The 25878-nt window shown below is 39.3% G+C and overlaps 1 protein-coding gene across 1 annotated transcript in view; it reads left to right on the forward strand.

Moving 5' to 3' along the window:
• Positions 1–25878, forward strand: part of CACNA2D2 (calcium voltage-gated channel auxiliary subunit alpha2delta 2) — a gene marked incomplete at both ends in the record, with an annotated part of 699157 nt that overhangs the window by 649376 nt on the left and 23903 nt on the right. Inside the window, 5 exons of the mRNA XM_083355340.1 lie at positions 2435–2506; positions 3826–3897; positions 4492–4553; positions 7322–7398; positions 23724–23784. Coding sequence (XP_083211466.1) covers positions 2435–2506; positions 3826–3897; positions 4492–4553; positions 7322–7398; positions 23724–23784 — 344 coding nt within the window. The remainder of the gene's footprint in view (positions 1–2434; positions 2507–3825; positions 3898–4491; positions 4554–7321; positions 7399–23723; positions 23785–25878) is intronic.

Below are 25878 nucleotides of genomic sequence, written 5' to 3' on the forward strand. Positions count from 1 at the left end.
ACTTAAATTCATGCATTTCTAGTGACTGCTGAAACGTCAAATTGGTTCTGCACATACCCTAAAGCCCTACTATGCTTCTCAAATTTTGTCTTGTCACTGTCACATCCTTTCAGTGTAAAATCCACTGAAAACCCTCCCAAAAACTGTTGAGGGTTTCTTTTCTTTCTGTTTTTTTACCTGCCCAGTGGGGTTTGACAAAGAACTTTTTTCTAAGCAGACACTTTTGAAACAATCATTCACAGACACACGTCCCTGCCATATGGTCTGGTAGGCCCAGAAACAGTTTTAGATTCAGAGTCTCTAGCTTTCTGTTGTAGTCCAGATTGATCAAGAGAGGGGCCTAGAACAATTCGCTGCAGCCAAGTTACCACAGCCAACTCACCAAAGGACAACTTGTCATGGCCAACTCACTACAGAACAACTCACCACAGGACAAGAATTATAGCAATATTAAAAAAAAATGTTGGCATAGAATCATTAAAGAAAGGATGCCAAAGGAGGAACAAAATGAAATGTGAATGACAAAAATTAAAATATTTTTTAAAATTATTTTAAATAATTAAATTGAATTGTTGAATTATCCAGCGGCACGTTGCCCTACCATGAGTTGGCCATTTTGAATTGGCCATGGCAAGTTAGCTGCAGCAAGTTGGCAATGGCAAGTTGGCCATGGCAAGTTGGCCATGGCAAGATAGCCATGGCAAGATGTCCCATTCCAACAGAGTGGTGTCTCTCCCTGCTGTAGAAGCCTTGAGAAAAAACTTTCTGGTTAACATACCATCAGTCATCCAGTGAACCACTTATTGAAGAATATATATGCCGGGCTTCTAGAAGTCTCACAATGATTCAAGGATGTAGCTCTTGATAAGTATATTGATTGCAAAACCTAGAAACATGATAAAGAAGAAATCTGGCAATTATCAAGTGTGAGCTACAAGCTCTATTTATAATAGAAGTAAGGTTCAATTTTTTTACCTCTTTTTTCTGCCAGTGTGGCATAATGGGCTGAGAGTCTCATATCTTTTGATGGCGGAAGCCATTAACAGCTCTGCATTGTTATTATAATGAAATAGTCTGGTCTTGTTGAGTGCTTCTGACTTGGCCTTTATAAGACAACATGCATTTAATCATCCATTCTTCATATCTCATTTCTATCCTGGCAAATCAACAGATCTTAGTTTGCCTACTACTAAGTGAACTATTAGGAACAGATATAACGAGATATTAAGGTAAGGTTATATTGCTAATAGGGGCAGCATGATGGCTCAGTGGTTAAGACACTGGGCCTATCAGCTGGAAAGCCAGCAGCCCTGGTTTGAGACCTGAGCGCCATGCAATAGGGTGAGTTCCCATCGTTGCCCCAGCTCCTGGCAACCTAGCAGTTTGAAAGCAGGCAAATGCGAGTAGATAAATAGGTGTCACTTAGGTTGAAAGACAACATTGGTCCATGACATCATGCTGGTCACATGACTGCAGAAATGTCTTCGACAGCACTGGCTCAATGACCTTGAAATGAAAATGAGCACTGCCCCCTAGAGTCAGCAACAAGCAGCGGAGTAAAATCCTAAGGGACTGCTTTACTTTACCTATATTATTGATATATTGTTTAAAAGAAGGGATGGCTTGCCTTATCTCTGAATCAGTTCTAAGTGTCTTACAGAAGAATAATTAATTTTACAATTAAAGCATTCTTTCCAGTTACAGCTCCCCGTACATCTAAGTCTGAGATTCTTATGTGTATATGGAAAATTTCTATTTACTCCCAACAGCATACATTTGCATTTTGTACAAAATGTTTCAGTTACAAACTGTCAGCATCTCTAATTACTGAACATCATAATTTATAACAGCATTTATACTATGTATACTCTAGCCCTGCCTTAGGCATGAAATTAGCTGGGTTATCTTGGGCCAGTCACTGTCTCTCAGCCCTAGGAAGAAGGCAATGGCAATCCACTTCTGAAAGACCTTGCCAGAAAAAAACTGCAGGGATTTGTCCAGGCAGTCAGTAGGAATCAATACTGCGTCACTGGATAGTGAGATGGGCGGCATATAAATTTACTAAATAAACACTGACTTGAAGGCAAAAAAAGACTCTGTCAAGGCATAGAACAAGAATTGTTTCGACATGCTTATTGTGAACAGGATGATAATCTTGAATTCTCATCTCATTCACACCACCCATCACTTTGTTGTTGTTGTTAGCTGCAAAGTCGTGTCCGACCCATCACGACCCTATGGACAATGTTCCTCCAGGCCTTCCTGTCCTCTGCCATCTTCTGGAGTCCATTTAAACTCATGCCTACTGCTTCAGTGACTCCATCCAGCCACCTCATTCTCTGTCGTCCCTTTCTTCTATTGCCCTCGATCTTTCCCAGCATTAGGCTCTTCTCCAGTGAGTCCACCTATCACTACTTTGGGGTTATTCTTTCAGATCATCAATTTTCAAGAACCTGTAACCCTGGATTTCCTTGATGCTGAACTAGAGGATGAGAACAAAGAAAGGGTAAGAGATAACAATAGATCAGCTCTGCTTTATCTGAGGCAAATACATATGTACCGTAATTATATTTTTTAAAAAATTTGTATTAATGTTTATATAGTTCTTCTATCAAAGACTATCAGAGTAGCCTACAACAACCCAAAAAATGAAAATGCAAAAACTATGATACAATTATTTAAAAACAAAGATTCTAATGGCATTGTAGCAATCTTTTCTCAGTGCAGAATAGTAAGCTTCTACAAAGTTTACTTTTACAAGTCTAAGCATCAGATTTTTTTCCTTTGGCAAACTTAGTGCTACATTGTCACAACAGGATTTTTGCAGTACTGGTGATGGCAATTTGGAATAATGTCTTTATGTATACAGGTAGTCCTCGACTTACAACAGTTTGTTCAGTGACCGTTCAAAGTTACAACAGCACTGGAAAAAGTGATTTATGACCATTTTTCACACTTACAACCACTGCGGCAACCCCATGGTCATGTGATCAAAATTCAGACACCAGACAACTGACACATATTTATCACAGGGTCCTGTGGTTCCTTTTTGCAACCTTCTGACAAGCAAAGTGAATGGGAAAGCCAGATTCATTTAACAAAGATGATTAGGGGACTGGAGGCTAAAACACACAAGGAACGGTTGCTGGAATTGAGTATGTCTAGTTTAATGAACAGAAGGTCAAGGGGTGACAAGATAGCAGTGTTCCGATATCTCAGGGGCTGCCCCAAAGAAGAGGGAGTCAAGCTACTCTCCAAAGCACCTGAAAGCAGGACAAGAAGCAATGGATGGAAACTGGTCAAGGAGAGAAGCAACCTAGAACTAAGGAGAAATTTCCTGACAGTTAAAACAATTAATCAGTGGAACAACCTGCCTCTAGACACTGGAAGTTTTTAAGAAGAGACTGTCTGAAATGATATAGGGTTTCCTGCCTGAGCAGGGAATTGGACTAGATGACCTCCAAGGTCCGTTCCAACTTAACAACCGTGGCAAGAAAGGTCATAAACTGGGGCAAAATTCACTTAGCAAATGTTTCCCTTAGCAATAGAAATTTGGGGCCCAATTGTGGCTGTAGGTCGAAGACTACCTGTAATTACATAATTATTTCTTATACTTCTGTATTGTAAATTGCATATTTATGTGTATGTGCATTTATACCATAGTATGAATCATGCATGAATGCAGATCCTATCCTGTTAAGAGATTTTCTTGGGATTTGAACAGAAGAGTATATAAAAAGGTAACTGTAAATGCAGTTCCTGTGTGCTACCACTGTTATGTATCCCCACCCAACTTGATAGCATTTTCTGTTCTCCCATCTTTAGATTCGCCGAAGCATGATAGATGGAAATAAAGATCAACAATATATTAAGACTCTGATAAAATCCCTTGATGAGGTAAATATGTTGGACTTTTAAGTCTGAGCTGCCAGATTTCAAAAAGAGTGGCCCTTTTTTGGGAACATACAGGGAGCTGGGAACTAGGATATGAAAAATATGATTTTCATGGAATTAAATCATTATTCCATTTGGCCAAGTCTCTTAAGACTTGCTTGGTTCCTACACCTGATGTTAAGGTATCTGTGGAGACCCTGTTGTGTCTTTTATGACTGTTGGGAGTGCTGTTTTGGCCTGGACAGTCATCAATTTTTTTAACTTGCATATTACAAATATTGCAAACTTCCCAGAGTGTTTTTGGATTTGGGCAGTCTTAACATTTAAATTCATTATATGTAGAACAATCTCAAAAGACTTCACAGAAATGTCCAATATATTAGAATACAAGAACTACATTAGTAGTTGGGATTGGTTAGATTAACTGGAATATATACTTCACCAGTTCCTTAATGTTAATTGTGGTGTACATTGGTTTATTTACCATTTATTTGAGGAAGAATGAAATGTGGCCAAAAATCTTTGAAATCAGCTAGTTAATGTTTTTCATAAATGTAATGAGCACTATTTAGTCATTCATTCCTTTTGACTCTACAGGGGTATATTGATAAAGTTCATAGAACCTATACTTGGGCACCTATCAAAAGCACAAACTACAGGTAAGGAAGTAGCCAAGTAAAACAGAGTCTTCTTCTATTTGTTATACAGTACCTCTTCCATAAGTGATGATTAAAAGAATGCTTAGGAGAAATACTCTTAAGAGACCCCTTTAGAAGATAATGCAATTCTCTGCTGATGGGGAAAAGACCAGAAATTCATTCTTCTCTCTCTCTCTCTCTCTCTCTCTTTTTTTTTCTCTCTCTCTCTGTCTTTATTTCTCTCTCTTTCTGTTTCTCTCTCTCTTTCTGTTTCTCTCTCTCTCTGTGTCTCATGACTGTGTTCTTCAGAATTTTATCTAATGTGCCAAAGGTTTAGTGATTGACCATAATGATTTAAACAGATAACCTTTTAGCAGGTAGAGCTTTCAGCCAATCCTGGTTAGTTTGGGAACCTAAGCAGGGCAGTTTCTGGTGAGTACTCAGGCTGAGATCCCCTTAGGAAACCAGTTTTTAAGCTAAATTGTGGGATTTTTTTTAAAATCCCAGAAGAAAATAATGGCAAACTGCACCTATATTTTTTCTAAAGAAAACTACACAGATGTGTCCATATAAGCCATCAGAAGTCAGTCTAACTTGAAAGCAACTTTACTAAAGTTGATAGCCAATATTAACCAAAGGATTACAACATAGTGGCTTGATCTTTTAAGTTATTTTGAAATTCTATATTTTTCACCGAAGTACATGTTTAGAATTCAGTAATAAAGTCTGTTAGAGTATTTTTGAGATCATCCCTTTGAAAACTGGGTCAATCACAGCACACTAGTAGAAACTCTGGTACAAGAACAATTCAGCGTCAAACAGTGTAACAAATGTAGTCATTGGTAGTTATTGTGAGTGCTTAGGAGGACAGGAAAGGTGACCCCTTGACATTTTTTGACACTTCTGCTCTAGAGATTATGATATCATCCAGCTATCATTGTGGAAATAAAACGCCTCTCTTCTTTAAGCCTTGGTGGAGCAGTGGGCTGATGCCTCCTTAAGTAACACCAGCTGCCTGCAATTAGTGCAGGTTCGCATCCCACCAGGCTCAAGGTTGACTCAGCCTTCCATCCTTCCCAGGTAGGTAAAATGAGGACCCAGATTGTTGGGGGCAATTAAGCTGACTTTGTAATAATGCCGCTTGGGGGGTGTATGAAAGCCCTAATAAGCAGGCATATACATAGAATGAAGGCTACTGCTAAGCTTGTAAGCCGCCCTGAGTCTTCGGAGAAGGGCGGGATATAAATGGAATTAAAATAAAAAATTAAATAATGCTATGTCAGCAGAGCAATAGCCGGTTGATGCTACAAATGGCTGGTGCTGAATTATACAGTGGCAGATGTTCTTTGTGGATCCATTTATATTTATTTATTATTATATTTATTTATTATTATTATATTTGTATACCTCCCTTCTCCTGAAGGACTCAGGGCGGTGAACAGGGCACATATAAAATGCAAAATACAAAAGTTAAAAGGGAATTAAATAGGAGCCCGAGCTAAAACAATAAATAATGGTATAAAAAACCCGCAATAAAAACCCCAACACATCCCCCATCAGGCCAGGCCGGCTTGTTCAAATAAATAGGTCTTCAGATCACGTCGGAAGGAGCGAAGGTCAGGCGCCGTCCGGAGCTCAACTGGCAACTGATTCCATAAGTCCGGGGCGCCCACAGAGAAGGACCTCCCCCTGGGGGCCACCAGCTGATATTCTCTGACCGGTGGCACCCTGAGGAGGCCCTCTCTGTGGGAATGCACAGGGCGGAGGGAAGTTGACGCCGGCAGCAGGTGATCCCCGAGGTACTCCGGACCCATGCCATGTAGGGCCTTGAAAACCATAACCAAAACCTTGAATCTCACTCGGAAGACTGTGCCCTTAGGTCTTGAAGGGTAGAAATAAAATCTGGGAAGAAGCATCCATTGATTTTTTTAAAGCATAACACTTTTCCAATGTATATATACTCCCACTATAATGTAATAAAAGGGAGCTAGTTATTATAATATGAAGATTATATCATGTTTGAAATCTGCAACCAGAAACTGTTAAGTGAGGCTGCCATCTAGTGCGTTGTATGTTTATTGCAAATATATATATTCCTCTGAAATTTTCTAGGAAAACCAATTTATCACTAGATGGCTCAACAAATAGCCAGTTGTTTCTAATCCAGCTATCTGAGAATCATGCATAGAATAAGAGATGTTTATGTCTGCCATGAATTTGTGTTTCAGAATGAAGTCTTGATATGGCATGGCAAACAGACTCTCCTGGGAAAGACATTGTAAACTTAACTTCCTCAAATCTTCATTTCTAATTCTGCTTCCAACAAGTGTCCTTTAAAGATACTGGTTTTATTCTTAGCTGTATTTCATTCCTGACAAAGACAGACCATTCTGAGATTCAGTCTTGTATAACATCAGTTCATTAAACGCTCCTTGGACAATTTGCAACATCCAACACTTTCATAGAGGTCTTAAGACAGGTGGCCTCAGTCCAATTCCTTCCAGATATATCAGTCTTCAACCCTGATGATCTCGCAAGCCAATTTGTTGCCGTAAATCATGGGTGTCAAACTTGCCGCATCATGTGACGTGTCACGACATACTGAGACTTTTTTTTTTTGCATTGCTGGAGCTGGTGTGGGCACGGCCTCCTTAAGATGCAACCCGGCCAGGCTGGAAGTTTAACACCCCTGCTATAAATGTTCAGTTATTGTCTTCTATTCAGACTGTTTTCATCACCAGTGCAGCTGCTTTGGTAACGGCTGTGATTTCTCTCTTTTCCTTTTCCAGCTTAGGTCTGGTCTTACCGAATTACAGCAGATCTTACATCCAAGCTAATCTAAGTGACCAGATTCTCCAGGTGAAGTGTAAGTATATGTTTTTATTTTCCTCCTGTCCTTTCACATACCCTTTGACCCTAAACCCACCAGCTAGCCTAAGGATGATTTGCAAGAGAAAGCAAAATGCCTAAATGTTAACACTTTTAAAAATGTATCAAATTTTAAAAAAAAATTCCTACCCAGAGAAGAAAAGAAAATTTCATTTTATTTGTGAAAGAATAATGCAGGCTTCCCAGAGATGAAACGATTTATCAGATCCCTTGCAATGAACGTTTAAAAACATCCAGGGGAGATGAGGTTGAGTTGTTACTTTATATGCTTTTCGTGTGGTAGATTATAATAGCAGCTGGTTAATTTGAAAACTGGGAAATTTTGCATGTTTCTTTCTGTTTTGTTTAAATTTGTTTTAAGCCATCCTTATTTTTATTTAAAGTTTGAATTTCTTTGCTTCTTGTCCTCACTAAGTTACAACTAATCTATGTACTTGTGTGTTTGCTTCCCCTTGTGTGTGATCCTGGGCTCTGCTCTCTCATCAAAGGGTGTGAGGAGCTTCCAAGGGAGTCTTAACATCCTGTTCTGAGCGATTCTGCCTTTTTCTACCTGTGTCTGTCCCTCTGTCTCTGTCATTCCTCTTCTTTCTCAACTCTCTCTCTTCTCCCACCTTTTGTACTCCACACTCACGCTATGTTACTTATGGCGACTAAAAAATTTTCACCTTCAAGGAAATTTAGAATGATTCCTTACAATGTATGCTGAAGAATGACATCTTGAAGATTTGCTTATGCCAATGGGTTTCAAAATACAGGTAGTCCTTGACTTACAATCACAACTGGGACCAGCCTTGGTGGAGCAGTGGGCTAATGCCTCCTTAAGTAACACCAGCTGCCTGCAATTAGTGCAGGTTCGAGTCCCACCAGGCTCAAGGTTGACTCAGCCTTCCATCCTTCCCAGGTAGGTAAAATGAGGACCCAGATTGTTGGGGGCAATTAAGCTGACTTTGTAATAATGCCGCTTGGGGGGGGGCGAAAGCCCTAATAAGCAGGCATATACATAGAATGAAGGCTATTGCTAAGCACATTGATTTGTGCTTCTTAGATTGTAAGCCGCCCTGAGTCTTTGGAGAAGGGCGGGATATAAATGGGATTTTTTTTTTAAAAAAATGTCCATTTGCTAAACAAGGCATTTGGTAAGTGAGTCACATCCAATTTAATGAACTTTTTTGCCGTTATTGCTAAGCAAGTCATTGCAGTTTTAAAGTGAATCACATGCGATGAAGTAAATCTGGCTTCTCCCATTGGCTTTCCTTGATGGAAGTTAGTGTGGAGATAGCAAATGGTAATTACATGGCCCCAGGATGTGGCAGCCATTATAAGAACGTGCTGATTGCCAAGCATCCAAATTTTGATCACATGATTGTAGGGATGCTCTGATGGTTATAAGTGTGAGGACCAGTCAGAAGTCACTTTTTCAGTGCCATTGTAACTTCATTCACTAAACAAATGGTTGTAAGTTAAGGACTACCTGCATATAGGCTCTTCTGACAAAGAATGGCTAGAACCATCAATCGCAGAGTGGTCTTACCCTTAAATGGACTGATCCAGCCCCGGAACAAACCATTCCAAGTACTCTGGACATAGTATAATATTAATCAGGCCCACACCGTGAGTTTCTTGAAATAGTTAAAAGATGGGTGATTTGGCATATCTCTAGCCTAGACGCTGCCCCAACTTGCTCACTTTTAATTAAATTAGTTTTAACCCCATTGCATAAAGACATTACAGCTGAAGTCCTTTCCAATTTACTTGGGAATATAAAAAATCCTTTCAATAAGAATTTCTTTTAAAAAACTATGACACTAAGAAGAAATGAGAATCATCTTTCTCCTGCTATTTAAGCTACCACTTCTCTATCTATAGAAAGAAAAAATAAAGATCATCTAGTTTTAAGTTGGGGGATATGGGTCTAAGCTGCTTAAGGGGCTCCTACAAAGACGAGGGGGTTAAACTATTTTCCAAAGGATCAAAAAGCATGACAAGGAGGGAAACCAATCAAGGAGAGAAGCAACCTAGAACTAAGGAGAAATTTCCTAACATTGAGAGCAATCAACCAATGGAATAGCTTACCTTCAGAAGTTGTGCGTACTCCATTACTGGAGGTTATTAAGCAGAGACTGGGCAAACTATTTGTCTGAAATGGTATAGGGTTTCCTGATCGAGCAGGGGGTTAGACTAGAACAGGTATGTCAAACTGCTGGCCCATGGTCCGGATGCGTCATGCCGAAACCGCACCCACCCCATTGCTGGTAATGGGAGAAAAGTTCCGATATGCCGTGCAATGTCATGTGATGTCGGGAGTTTGACATACTTGGACTAGAAGACCTCCGAGGTCCCTTCCAACTCCATTATTTTATGTTCTATGTTTATGCTTCCAATGTTTTGTAGGAGCATTTGGTGCAGTATCCACAAATTATTGCTTAGGGGGAAAAACTGCCATCCCATACTTTCCAGATGAAAAGTTATGTTATGAAAAAGAATTGTTGCAAAGCCTCTTCCCTAGCATGGAAATTTGGTACAAATATGTTTTTGACTTGGAAAGTGTTTACAAGTAGGTAACTCTCTTGTCCCCTTCATGGATTACTGCCTTGTCATGGCGAAGGGGCTTGTGTAATTCAATGAAGCTATGAGCTATGCCGTGCAGGGCCACCCAAGACGGACAGGTCATAGCAGAGAGTTCTGACAAAACATAATCCACTGGAGAAGGAAATGGCAAACTACTCCAGTATCTTTGCCATGAAAACCCCATGGACAGTACCAAAAGGCAAAACGATATGACGCTGGAAGATGAGCCCCTCAGGTCGGAAGGTGTCCAATATGCTACTGGGGAAGAGCAGAGGGCTACTACTAGTAGCGCCAGAAAGAATGAAGCGACTGGGCCAAAGCCGAAAGGACACTCAGCTGTGGATGTATCTGGTGGTGAAAGATTTTTTCTCCATAGGAACCTGGAATGTAAGATCCATGAATCAAGGAAAGCTGGATGTGGTCAAACAAGAGATGACAAGACTGAACATCGACATCTTAAGAATCAGCGAACTAAAATGGACAGGAATGGGTGAATTTAATTCAGATGGCCATCAGATATACTACTGCGGTCAAGGATCCCTCAGAAGAAATGGAGTAGCCTTCATAGTCAATAAAAGAGTAGGAAAAGCAATACTGGGATACAATCCCCAAAATGACAGAATGATCTCAGTTCGAATCCAAGGCAAAACATTCAATATCATAGTAGTCCAAGTCTATGCCCCAACCACCAGTGCTGAAGAGGATGAAATTGACCGGTTCTATGAAGGCCTACAGCACCTTATAGAACTAACACCAAAAAATGATGTCCTTATCATCATGGGGGATTGGAATGCTAAAGTAGGAAGCCAAAAGATAACCGGAATAACAGGCAAGTTTGGCCTTGGAGTACAAAATGAAGCAGGGCACAGGCTGATAGAATTTTGTCAAGAGAATACGAGGATCATAGCAAACACTCTTTTCCAACAACCCAAGAGATGGCTCAACATATGGACATCACCAGACGGTCAACACAGAAATCAGATTGACCATGTGCTCTACAGCCAAAGATGGAGAAGCTCTATACAGTCAGTAAAAACAAGACCAGGAGCTGTCTGTGGCTCAGACCATGAGCTTCTCGTTGCAAAGTTTAAGCTTAAACTGAAGAAAGTAGGGAAAAGCACTAGGCCAGTCAGGTATGAATTAAATCATATCCCTGTTGAATATACAGTAGAGGTGACAAATAGATTTAAGGAATTAGATCTGATAGACAGAGTGCCTGAAGAACTATGGACAGAGGTTCACAACATTGTACAAGAGGTAGCAACTAAAACCATCCCAAAGAAAAAGAAATACAAGAAAACAAAATGGCTGTCTGAGGAAGCTTTGCAAATAGCTGAGGAAAGCAGGGAAGCAAAAGGCAAGGGAGAAAAAGAAAGATACGCCCAATTGAATGCAGAATTCCAGAGAATAGCTAGAAGAGATAAGAATGCCTTCTTAAATGAACAGTGCAAAGAAATAGAAGAAAACAATAGAATAGGGAGGACCAGAGATCTCCTGAAGAAAATTGGAGAGATGAAGGGAACGTTTCATGCAAAAATGGGCATGATAAAGGACCAAAATGGCAGGGACCTAACAGAAGCAGAAGAGATTAAGAAGAGGTGGAAAAATTACACAGAAGAACTATACAAGAACAAGCTTAACGTCCCAGATAACCACAATGAGGTGGTCACTGACCTCGAGCCAGACATCCTTGAATGTGAAGTGAAGTGAGCCTTAGAAAAGCTGAGCAACAAAGCTAGTGGAGGACAGTATTCCAGCTGAACTATTCAAAATCTGAACTATTCAAAATCTTAAAAGACGATGCAGTAAAAGTGCTACACTCAATTTGCCAGCAAATTTGGAAAACTCAACAGTGGCCACAGGATTGGAAAAGATCAGTTTACATTCCAATTCCAAAGAAAGGCAGTGCCAAAGAATGTTCAAACTATCGCACCATTGCACTCATTTCACATGCTAGTAAAGTTATGCTTAAAATCCTACAAGCTAGACTCCAGCAGTATGTGGATCGAGAACTACCAGAAGTACAGGCAGGATTTCGAAGAGGCAGAGGAACTAGAGATCAAATTGCCAACATACGCTGGATCATGGAGAAAGCTAGGGAGTTTTATTTTTTATTTTTATTTTAATCCCATTTATATCCCGCCCTTCTCCGAAGACTCAGGGCGGCTTACAATCTAAGCACAAATAAAATGTGCTTTAGCAATAGCCTTCATTCTATGTATATGCCTGCTTATTAGGGCTTTCGGGCCCCCCCAAGCGGCATTATTACAAAGTCAGCTTATTGCCCCCAACAATCTGGGTCCTCATTTTACCTACCTTGGAAGGATGGAAGGCTGAGTCAACCTTGAGCCTGGTGGGATGCGAACCTGCACTAATTGCAGGCAGCTGGTGTTACTTAAGGAGGCATTAGCCCACTGCTCCACCAAGGCTCTTCCAGAAAAACATCTACTTTTGCTTCATTGACTATGCTAAAGCCTTTGATTGTGTGGATCACAAAAAACTGTGGCAAGTTCTTAAAGAGATGGGAGTACCAGACCATCTTATTTGTCTCTTGAGAAACCTATATGCGGGTCAAGAAGCAACAGTGAGAACTGGACACAGAACCACTGACTGGTTCAAAATTGGGAAAGGAGTCCGGCAAGGCTGTATATTGTCACCCTGCCTGTTTAACTTATATGCAGAGCACATCATGAGAAAGGCAGGGCTAGATGAATCTAAAGTTGGAATTAAGATTGCCGGGAGAAATATCAACAACCTAAGATATGCAGATGATACCACTCTAATGGCAGAAAGTGAAGAGGAACTAAAGAGCCTCTTGTTGCAGGTGAAGAAGGAGAGTGCAAAAGTTGGGTTGAAACTAAACATTAAGAAAACCAAGATCATGTCATCCGGCCCTCTCAATTCCTGGCAAATAGATGGGGAAGAAATGGAGGTAGTGACTGATTTTATTTTCCTTGGCTCCAAGATCACCACAGATGGGGACTGCAGTGAAGTAATTAAAAGACACTTGCTCCTGGGGAGGAAAGCCATGGCAAACCTAGACAGCACACTAAAAAGCAGAGATATCATCCTTTCAACAAAAGTGCGTATAGTCAAGGCTATGGTCTTCCCAGTTGCAATGTATGGCAGTGAAAGTTGGACCATAAAAAAGGCTGAGCGCCAAAGAATTGTGGCCTTTGAACTATGGTGCTGGAGAAGACTCCTGTGAGTCCCTTGGACTGCAAGATGATCAAACTGGTCAGTCCTAGAGGAGATCAACCCTGACTGCTCTTTAGAAGGCCAGATCCTGAACCTGAAACTCAAATACTTTGGCCACCTAATGAGAAGGAAGGACTCACTGGAGAAGAGCCTAATGCTGGGAAAGGTTGAGGGCAAGAGAAGAATGGGACAACAGAGAATGAGGTGGTTGGATGGAATCACTGAAGCAGTAGGCGTGAGCTTAAATGGACTCCAGAAGTTGGTAGAGAACAGGAAGGCCTGGAGGAACATTGTCCATGGGGTTGCGATGGGTTGGACACGACTTCGCAGCTAACAACAACAACTCTCTTGTACAACCTGATAGAGGTTTTGGGAAGGATTATAGCAACAAACATAAATATGAATCAGATAAGGCCTAATGTATGTCTCAGGCCAAGAGATGATACTTTCCAAAGAGCATCTGCTGTGAACCGGTCTGTGCTTCAAAAGGATCCTACTCTGGTATAAAGTTACATGGGAATGGCCTTGGGAGACAGGGAGAAGAGATCATTCACCCCTCCTCCTCCCCCCCGTCAGATAAGGGTCAAATAAGAGAGGTCATAGCCCATAGCTGCGTATTGGGTGAAGAACGTGGTGGAGAATGAGACTCAGAAAGGACCCCTTCTAAGTTCTCAAGCTATAAAGGAGGATTGCAAGATTGATGTCAGCCTTCCCAAGTAGAACAGTTAAGAAACATGGCTAGATGAGCTAATTGTACTTTATTGTAAGACTACATCAACAGAATCTTACAAGTCTAAAAGTACAAATTTCCCATCATCTCCTTCACAGCCTGAAAGCTTGGGGAAAGAGACCTTCTAAGCCTCTTTCTTCTTCCATGACGCAGCTGTTGACTTTCCCCTCTCTTATCTGACAGTTCCTATCTTCACCCTATCTCCCAACATCATTCCTAAATACCATTACTGGCCATCTCTGACTTTATGTGTTCTCTCTCTCTCTCTCTCTCTCTCTCTCTCTCTCTCTCTCTCTCTCTCTCTCTCTCTCTCTCTCTCTCTCTCTCTCTCTCTCTCTCTCAAGTGAGGCCTTAGGTTGCTACACATTATACAACTAGTCCTCGACTTATGATAACAATTGAGCTCAACATCTCCATTGCTAACCAAGACAGTTGTTAAGTGAGTTTTGCCCCATTTTACGACCTTTCTTGCCGCAGTTGTTACATGTGAAGTGAATCACTGCAGTTGTTAAGTTAGTAACGTGGCTGTTAACTGAATCTGGCTTCCCCACTGACTTTGCTTGTCAAAAGCTCATCCGTGATCACATGATCCCAGGACACTGCAACCGTCATAAATATGAGCCATTTGCCAAGCGTCTGAGACTTGATCACGTGACCATGGAGATGCTGCAACGGTCATAAGTGTGAAAAACAGTCATAGGTCAGTTATCCCAGTGCCATAGTAACTTTAAACAGTCACTAAACAAATGGTTGTAAGTCGAGGACTACATGTAGTTGAGATTACCACTTGGGTTCTTGGTTTTGAACTAGCATGCTAAGGGACACCATATCAGGCCCTGGCCTTCAGGTTTCTGAAACCAACAAATGAGTAGTTCAAATTCAGTCAGGAAGAGGAAGAGCTCTCTGATTACCCTCACCAGACTAGGTTGGCAGGATTGATGCTTCCCATGTTCCTTTTCCAATTAAAAACCAACCTGAAATAATACAACCTGGATTTGGTCTTCAATTTCCCTGCTTCTAACAGTAGCTACCTTATTTAGTGTCTATCTAAGTTAATATTGTCATTGTAGTACCTGGCAACAGCTCTGCCAAATTTCAGGCAGGAGCCATTTCCAGTCCTGTCTGAAAATTATACTTGGTGTCTTTTGCATATGCACAAGTATGTCCTTTCTGCCACAAAGCTGCAAGCTTTCTCCTAAATGTCACTTTAACGCACGTATATTTCTCTTCAACAATTTCTGTCATCATTGAGACTATTTTCTCTCATCAGGAAATTATATGTGTCTTTTTGGCAGGTTTTTGTTTTTTAAAATTGGTCATGTTTCATAAACTATGTGATTTTCCCCATGTACTATAATGTCAGGCATGATAAAGACTTCCAGCTTCCTTTGCAGAAGGAAATGTGGATTGCTTTTTTTTTAAAGAAAGTTTCTGCCACATAGGGTTGATTCCAAGCTCCTGTCCTATTTTTACCTTTCACTGAGAATGGCCACATTCTTACCCATTTGCCAGATGAGCTCAGGTGTGGTCCACTGCCCTGAATTTCTCTCCCTTCCTTTCCTTTCCTTCTGTCTCAATCTCTGTGTGTGTCTTTTGTTAATCTTGAATTTTGCATGGTCTGCTAACTCAGTAAGAACATTTCTAGATGAAGACTGTTGCAAACTGTTTGCTAATGAATTCCATTTTTATGTTGGTTATATAATATATATATCTATAGATCGAGTTATATCTATACATTTTTATTATTTTCTTACTGTGGCCTTTGGTACTTTTATTACTATTATTATTATTATTACTATTATTTTGGCTTATTTCTTTTTCATGTCGTTTTTTGCAAGAGGTTTCCTTTTGGTATGATTATGATACACAATATTTTTATTCAAACAGCAATTGAATAAAATATTGTTTGTACCCCCTTCCCCCTTTCCACCCAACCCCCTTTTTTGTTTTCTGTTTTTTGTTTGTTTTTTCTTGCTTTCTCTCTCTGATGGATTCACACAGTACCAAGCAAATTGAAGGGCAAGTATTTTCAGTCTTAGACCACTACCCTTCCACCACCCCCTTCTCCTCACCTGTGTCCAGTATCCCCCACCCCTCACTCCAGACCTCCACCACTCTCCCTTACCACCACCACCTGGCCTGCTTGCCCATTTCCTTGCCCGTTTGCCACGCCTAACCTTGCGAACCACCACCAAACTCTTCCCCTCTCCTCTCCCCTGCCCCCCTCTCCTTATACTCTTCCACCACTCTTTATTTGAAAGCAACATGTCTTGTTATGTTCATAATAGCTTCACCACTACTGATCTCCCCACTCCTACCCTGTACATTGCTCAGAGATTCAATCCGGTATCGTTAAAGATGAGCCAATTTCATATGGAACTGTTATGTTTGAATTCAATTAAGGTTTCTTGTAGCTAGTTTAAAATCCTGCTCTTCTTCCTCCCTGCAAAAATATCTCTTCCACCCTTCCTGCTTTTTCCTCTCCCCTGCCCCACACCTTTCCTACAAATTTTCTTACCCTGTCCTTCTTCCTGTGCTTACCTTTCTCTTCAAGACAACTCAACCTGAATGGAACAGGGCTGTGCCGAAACCTCCAGGTTCACAAAGGTTTGGAAACAGAGACTAATATCACTTTGTCAAGAAAACCTTTAAGCTCCTCTGAAGGGAGAGGGGGAAGAGCAGAACACCTCAGGATGAGTCCACATTGCTCGCACACCAGAATTTTTGAAGCCAAAGTACCATAATCCTCACAATGGGCATCATCATCATTAACAGAAATCTTAACAAGAGATTTCTGGCTATTTGTTATCTCAAACTTATTATTAATATTATTTTTACTTTATTATTTCAAACTATTATCACAATAGGAGATGGGACATAGTCGAAAGATACTGTTGTGAACATTCAGTCTGCTTAGTTCTCCTACTCATTCATAAAATTTTGAGGTAATGGTTTCGAAACTCAATAAGAAGGGCAAGTCTAAAACTTTCCATCTTCTACACAAACCTAAATTAGTAAGATAGGGTTGATCGTTATAGAGTTCACTTGCCTCCTCCTTTTCTTGTATATCAAACACTATAATAGCACTTTAGTTTAAATACAGACTAGAGGTTGTATACAGTACTGCATATAGCACTTAGCAATAGCACATAGACTTATATACCGCTTCATAGTGCTTTACAGCATTCTCTAAGAGGTTTACAAATATCAGCATCTTGTCCCAACAATCTGGGTCCTCATTTTACCAACCTTGGAAGGATGGAAAGCTGAGTCAACCTTGAGCCAGTCAGGATTGAACTGCAGGCTGTGGGTAGAATTTGCCTGCAATACTGCATCCTAACCACTTCTCCACCATGGCTCCCATATACATGTACCTGAGCATATATATTTTTTTAAAAAAAAGAAATATGTGGTTATATTTTCTAAAATAACTAATTTAAATAATATACTTTACAAATCAAAGACCTCTGTTATGAAAAGACTGTGGTAGAAGTTGTACCCATAGCACCAGCTGTGACAGGAGAAGGAGGAGGAGTGAATTTTTAAAGCCCCTTTAGTAGTAAAAGCAAAACTATCTATTTTATATGAAAACAATGTTTGAAACATTTATTTCATCAAAGTAAAGAAGCAAAAAAATAAAATACTGCATATTTTTGGCTACTTCCATAATTCAAGATCTCCAGGGTCGGTATCCATATAAAAGTGAGACGTGTGACTTGAAATGGCACTTAATTAACACAAAATGCAGGAAAGCCCCAGAGGGCTGCTTCTTATTAGACTGTGACCTGTTCCACACAAAAAGACACGAAGCTGAAATGCCTTGCAATAAATATATGGTTTTCATTTGACCCAAATTTCCCCTAGATACAAGCATAGCTACAATCAAGAGTGAAATTTCCAAGGTTCTATCTATGCTTACAGTTTTGCAGAATTTCATGAGGTTAAGCAAGTCCCAGATCTATGGAAGTTCAGCCACACTGGCTAGGAATACTAAGAGTTGTAACTCCTAACAAAGCTGGATACTGCTCAGATTGGGAAGCCCAAATTAAGCACTTAGTAGAGGAAATGGTGCAGGTAGATAGGAAAAGATACATCATGTAAAAAGACACTGAGAAGAGACCCCAGTCAAAATACACAGCTGTACACTGCCACACTAAGACGTTATCAGTGACTGGATGTCAAGCACAAGAGTTTTCAGCCCTGTTCTATCAGCAATGAGCTGCCTGCTCCTGACCCTGTATTGGCAATGCTGATGAAAATAATTACTTAGTGTTTTGTATTCCTTTCCTCTTCCTCCTTTCATTGGCTTGTTTCCAGACCCTGCCTTATAGTCCTGTTCGAAAACAGCAGTCCAACCTATGGCTGTGCTGCCCTCACAAAGGGCCACATACATTTTGCAATGCATTGTGGGAGACATGGGGGGAGGAGGAGAGGGGTTTTGATAGTTTCACAATTCATCTGTTTATACTGATGCATTCTGAAGCGCATTTTGCAGCTAATCGAAAAATACAAGTCTGATGAATTTGATTGATCCAATAGGAAAAGTGAATGGATATTCTTCAAGGGAAAGCCTGCAACAGCTATCCCTCTCTACTTCTTTCTTTTTCTTTTCTTTTCTTTTCTTTTCTTTCTTTCTCTCTCTCTCTCTCTCTCTCTCTCTCTCTCTCTCTCTCTCTCTCTCTCTCTCTCTTTCTTTCTTTCTTTCTTTCCTTTCTTCCAAAAGAGATTTAGAAGCTGAAGGAGACTTAAAATACTACACTATTCTTAGAAGGTAGATATAAAATATACATTTATATTGGTACAATTCCTCACCCCAGAACCTATTAATATATTAAAGGTAAGCCGCCTCTATACGCATCACAGGAGAAAATGTCGCTGAGTTAAGGGTTTTTTCTCCGGGCTTCAAAGCAGTGGATCAGAAAGTTTTATTCACTTCCTTAAAGCCCATATTGGCAAAAGGGGACGTTTGAAATTTGGGGACTTCATCTGTGCAATATCTTTATAGGCATCAGCACACAAACTCTGGAGATTAGGGTAGTCACTATTTTATTTTATATTGATAAAAATAATTTTAAAAAGAGAAAATTCATTTTATCACAGTTGTCATGTAATTTTTTATCCCAGTAAAAAAATCTGGTTCACACATTTTGGCTCTATACATAGTAGTGTGTAGATATGAAGGATGCAAGTAACTATGCTTACATTTGCAAAGAACCACCCTGAATTGCGGCAGGGTCTCCAAGGAACTCCCTGCAATTCCTGAAGAGCCAAACTCAACTCCAAACTTCAACTCCATCAGAAGCCTCAGTCTATGTTCTTTTCTTGCCCCTGAATGTAAATGGTGCAAAGCCATTCAGTTTTTTTTCATGCATTACAGATAGTTAACTGACTATTGTTTAGTCTGGTATAGAGAGACCTGTTGAAAGTAATGAAGATAACCTTAATGGAGATAGGCAATATATTGTTACCAGGGGAAAACATCTTAAGTCTGCATCAAGTCGAAAATATGACCAAGGCTCAGACGGATGCCACACAAATTCACATGAGTGTAAGGAGGAGAAGGGGTACAGCACAATGAGATTTGCAAGATTGTTGTCAGCCCCCCCCACCCGCAGATAGACCAGAGCAGGAATCAATTCCATAGGAGGCTAATACTACTTTTATTGATAATGGCTATGCCAACAGAGCCTTGCAAATCTGATTATGCTGTGCCTCCATTTCATTCTTATGTGAATTAGGAGCTATATGCAACACAAAGTACAATGGCATTTATCTTCTCATTCATTTGAGCCTTGACCTTAGTGACTTATGCAGACATTCCAATGAAATAAGCAAAAAGGTTGCAATTTACAAATGATTGCAAATATATTTTCTTTTTCTTTTTTTTTTAGCAAACTGGTCTATGTTTCATGTTGGAAATGTCAACAATTATTTTTATTTTAGTCAAAGCAAAATATTCCTTTGTGGTTATGACCATTAAGGCCAGCAAGTCCTTCCTGTTGTTGTTGTTTTTTAATCATTGCTTGGCATGATTTTATATTCCTAGAAAAATGGGGGGAGGTGTTTATTTTTTAGTTAAGCCATTATTTTAGAATAAATTCTTCTGTGCAGTCAATTATATATGTTTGTGATCTTGCTGCCAAGTCTAGAGTGTTAATTATTACTAAATGTTGCAGCACTGTAGGAATTGTGATTAGAGTGCCAATGAGCCTGGCAGAGGTTGATGTTTGCAGATTGGATTGGCTAGAGGAGAAGATAATGATAAGATTTGTTAGGAGTTGAAGATATGGACTAATTTCTTAGTCCTAATCTTAATGATTAGCCTCCTTAATTTTTTTTTAAGTATTATTACATTTTAATACCAAAATAATCCAGATTATAGTATCACCCATCATATGATTAGGGGTGAATAGATGGAACTGATACATATTCTGTAATTTTCAATAAAGGAGATAGTGAATCTATTCCATTTAAATAGCTTGTTGCTTTTTTCTGGAGCAATGTAGGGTTACTGAAAAAGAAATATGATTCAGAATGATTGTTTCTTTGCTAAATATTTGCTAAATATTAATTTTTCATTACTTTTAAAGAGTGGCATGATTTTTTTTAAAAAAATAATAAACTAGGAGAGTAAACCATACCACCACTGTTTTCACTTTCCAATCTGTTAGCAGTAGATTGGAAATTATGTCTTTTCTTCTGAAACACTGAAAACAGTGAGTGACAATCCCTGCCTTGTCCTGAACTTCTCAAGTCTTGCAGCAACAAAAGTCTCCTCAACCTCCTATCAAATCTAAAGGGAAAGAAACAAAAGCACAATAGCCAATTAAAATCCAATTACAAACCTTCAATTGTTATTATTTGAAATATTATTGAATCCCAATATATGCCTATTTGAACCCTTCTTATATAAAGAGGTTATATAAAGAGCTATCCAGAAAAAGTTCAACTAAATTATGCCTCAGTTAAATTATTTTTTATTGTATCAAGGGAACTATTGTTTTAAGATTATTTTTTGAAAGAACCATAAAACTGTAGACAAGTGTCCAGATTGAAGCTATCAGTACATCTGATCAAGTAGAAAATTGTGTGCACTGTTTTGATTGGATCAAAATTTTGGGGATTTATTTCAGTCTGAATCCTGGACAGAAGCAAGAGAGAATCAGTAAGTTATTGATGTTGATTCTCCACCAATAACCACTGACAGCAGTAATAGTGGTATAGTTCCGAACCACCTTTCTAGATGAAAAGCTGAATAAATTGCTATGCATTGCTTCCCCCACCCCCACCCCCTATCTCACAAATTGGCTTCAGAAATGGTCCTGGCAATCGTTTTCTGTGAAAATTGGCCCGGGAGATTCCACAGGATTTCATTTTGCTTACCATACTTGTTAAGAATTACACGAAAGTGCTGCACAAGGTAATTCAAGGATTTGAAGCACAGTATAAGCATTGTTACGATGGCACTTAGTTCTCTTTTCTCACACCATCATTTATGGCATAGGCTTCCATCAATTATTCCTAGAGGTCAGGAATGAAATGGATGAAAATTATATATAATTCAATGCAAAATGGCAATGCCATTGGAGAGATGTCTCATAATGTGTAGAGGGCATGTCAATTCTAGTTAAAAGAAATTTGTTTCTCATAAAAATAAATTTGTAGGGGAACTCACCCATTTTAGCAAGGTCATTTGACAGAAGCAATGATAAATATATTTAGCTTAGTTTAGCTTAGCTTAGCTTAGCTTAGTTATGTTTTGGAGTGAGCGCCTGTTACTCGTCCCAGCTTCTGCCAACCTAGCAGTTCGAAAGCACGTAAAAAATGCAAGTAGAAAAATAGGGACCACTACGGTGGGAAGGTAACAGCGTTCCGTGCGCCTTTGGCATCTAGTCATGCCGGCCACATGACCACAGAGACGTCCTCGGACAAACGCTGGCTCTTCGGCTTTAAAACGGAGATGAGCACGGGCTCTTAGAGTCGGAAACGACTAGCACGCATGTGCGGGGGAACCTTTACCTTTACCTTTAAAGCACATCTTAAATTGAGCTTATAAGCCTACTTACCTGAGATATGTCTGGGTAAAACTTATGTAGGATAATATTATAAAACACAGAATTTCAATAAAATAACAATACTTCCTGCCCCCCTTTTCCCTATGACAATAGAAATTCAGGACATTGGGATTTTTCTATCTCTGTTTTATACCACAAGAATTCTTAATTCTCTTTTTCAGATAGTGAGAATTAAGTGTAAGGAAACTTGCAAAATCAAACTTTCAGAACATGGTAACATCTGTTAAACATTTAAGGAGCATACCAAAAGTTTATTGAAATTTAACCAACTCATAGAAAACCAAATAACAAAATGGAAAACATTTTGTAATGTACAGATTACAGTATAGGCATCATTATTTTTCTGGAAAACTGTCGATCATGTTCATTCAATACCTATACCACTACTAGTGAGTACCACTTGCATTTGTGCTGATTGTATTAAATATATCTTTTGTCCTATTTTGCTGTTCCAGTGTTATGATTTAATAGAACCCTGTAGTTCTATTGAATTGATTGAGTCATTTACTCAATTCATATCTCAGCTTTCCTTGGGGAGCTCAAGGTAGCTTATAGAGGCCTCTCTCTTTCCATTTTTCCCAAGAAAAAAAACCTGTGAAGTGCCCCAAGACATCCAGTCTTTTCATGCCTGAGGGTGAATTTCAGTGTGGTTTTTCTGCTCCCAATATAACCCTATAACATACCTGTTCCTCATTTTAATAAATAACCATTTACTGATAAAACATGTACAATATATTTATATCCCACCTTTATTATTTTTATAAATACATCAAGGTGGTAAACATACTGATACTCCTTCCTCCTCTTATTTCCCTACAATAGCAACCCTGTGAGGTGAGTTGGGCTGAGAGAAACAGTGTCTGGTCCAAAGTCACCCAACCAGCTTTCATGCCTAAGGCAGGACTAGATCTCACAGTCTCCTGGTTTCTAGCCTGGTGCCTTAACTATCAGAGCTCAGTATTCTCTTGGAATATTGACCATATTTAATGCCCCACGGTTGATTTGATTACATAAGTTGCTTCTATTCTAACCAAGGAGGGATGGCTGTTGCAATGCTCTGAGATCTCTGTCTACTAGAAAAGACAACTGCTGCACTCTACAATGCATTGTGTTTTGCCTCTAGATGTGGGTAAGTCTTTGGTTGGACTGTCTTCATAAAGGACCCTGGTTTGGCCATGTTGATGCCTGAAAAATAATTTTTCTTAGAAAATATTGTTTTAGTAATTCTCTTTTTGTATGAGCAGAGCATGTGATTTCTTTTCTTTGTAATTTCATAATAAGAGAGAGATATCCACATGACCTACTAAACATACATATATATGTGTTTATATATATATATATAAGAATGAGGATATATATGTGTGTAGGTATAATTATATATAGTCCCAAATCAATATTTTTATATATATATACAATCTGTCAAATATATTTAATTACAGATTATGGAATTTTAATTATATATGATTAGCTCACCAAATCCACTCAATGTTGGCAACTTATTGGCTATAACTTTCTTCTGGTGTGACGTGAGCGCCCAAAGTGTATTCTCTCCTTTCTCTCTTGTTAAATGAGCCAGTGGTTTCGCCTCTTCTGTTTATTCCTGTCTCTTTTCTCTTTCTCTCTCCCCCAATCCCGTTTCCTCTTGCTCTGGCTCTATCATCTTCTGAAACCGAAGCTGCCTTCTTCTCTCATTTCAACTCCCCGCCGCATAATGTTACCTTTCTGTTGCAGATTTTGAATACCTGCTGCCAAACAGCTTTGAGTCCGAGGGACATGTATTCATTGCTCCAAGGTAGCTTTGTGTGTGAGCTTGCTGAGGTGTCCATTTAACCACCGATCCTGGGAGTGGTTCAACTCCCCTTCCCCAACCCTTTTTCCGTCCCTGCCACACCTTCAGATATTCTACTCCATCACTCCTGACCCCTTTGGAACTGATATACCTTCTCATTGTGCCAATGTCTTGATCATTTCTTCCTTTTTTTGTGTGTCTGTTGTCTGCCTGTGTGCCAGTCTTGGGGACTATATTGCCGCCACCTACACTACATTGTGCTATCATTGGCGGCCGGCAGCATAGCTGTCCCACCTTCTGTTCACTCACCTACATAAGAAGAATATATATATAGATATATATATATGTATGGCTGCATATGAGATGCATATGTAGCACACATATATAAGTATAGTTTCTGAAAATCCTCAAAAAAAACCCAGTGCACAGCAATATTTTGATCCTCTTGAGATCATGTAAGAAAAAAATTCCACCAAATAATCTCTAAATTAGCCCAGCCTAAGAAATCATATTGATCAGGACTACTTTTATTGTGACAGCTATAGTAGTAGAAATCTTGAAAGTCTGACTGTGCTCTCTCTTCCTCATTTTATCTTTGAGCGAACTAGGAAGGCCTTGTCTGAGATGATTCGTTATGTTACTTCTTTGTCTAGGTTTGAGACCCTCTTATCTGATTGTTGACTTGGTAGCAGTATTTCTTCCTGTCCTTCAAGGCTATTCCCTTTGCCCTATGCACACGTTATTATTGACTTATTATATAGTAATATCATACATAAAATCCAAATTCTGCCTTTTGTAAGCTTTATTCTATCAAATTTTATTCTTTCAACTCTTTCAAATTTAATTATTTCAAATCTACAGAACAGAACATTGGTTACCCAGTCCAGTGTAGGGGGTCAGAATATTACACTAGCCTAGGGGAGGTTCAAATTCACAGAACAGTTTGAGGATAAAACTGGGGAGGGAGAAAACTATATATATTATCTAAGATTTGGGGAAAAACAGAATTCCGTATTCCATAAATAAATAAATCTTGCTAGATTTATGTGCACCACAACATCAGCCTACATCTGACAAACTGGTGATATATTTGGCATACAAATGAAATTACAATGACAACTGTTTGTGATAATCATTTGCAATGGTGAAACCTATTTGGCTCTCCCAACCACGGAAGGCCAAATACAAATAAAGATGGAGCTCTTACATCTTTAATAGTTCTTTAGAACAGGGAAAATCAGAGTCTCAGGCAAGCATGCCATGCTGTCAGAAATAAGCCCTTCTACCCAGACTTTTAAAGATGCACTAAACTGGGCCTCTTCTGGGCCTCACTTGACCCTTTAGATCGGTCAAGGATATAGAGTAAGAAAACAGAAGAAAAACCATTTTAATAAATTCAGCTTTATATAAGACAGAATAATACAATGGATAGGTGACATTCTAACATTTTTTAAGCAGCTATGAGATGTATTAATCCTACAGAGCAATCCTATACATAAATAATTAGAAGTATTCCATGGACTTTATTCCCAGGTAAGTATTTATAGGATTGCAGTCTTAAAAATGCATGAGACTCATACAATGCTGAACTCCATATAATGCTGAACCATTCCAAACAGCACCATTCGGTATTGGTCTTATTGAGCAGAGTTGCTTAGAAACTAGCATTCAACTGGACTTCTTTTCTTTTTGGCTTGAAATGTTTCACTGCTTTTCAAGCCAAAAAGAAGTCCAGTTGCCATGAGTCAAGTTCCAGATAACTCTACCTGGATGAATGAGGCAGTATATTTTATTTTCTTAAATTCTGTTGATTCTAGTTTAGCAACTTCTGAGAATGGGGTTCACTGACATTTGTTGCATTCTGTGCTTTGCATTTGGGGTTGATAGTACATGAGGAGACCTGTAAAATTTGTAGTTTTAAATCATTTAGGGCTACCAAATCTAGAGTACAAAAAATCCAGATAGCTACCATAGGCCTATTTGTTCTATGTTTCTTTGCTGTCATCATTTAGTTGTTATCTGAATTTTTGAATTCCTGATTGCCCTATAACTAATAAATATGTTTTTCTGCACTAAACACTGTGCACCATAGAAATA

This window comes from Vipera ursinii (genome assembly GCF_947247035.1).
Source record: "Vipera ursinii genome assembly, chromosome: 2".
Classification (NCBI taxonomy): domain Eukaryota; kingdom Metazoa; phylum Chordata; class Lepidosauria; order Squamata; family Viperidae; genus Vipera; species Vipera ursinii.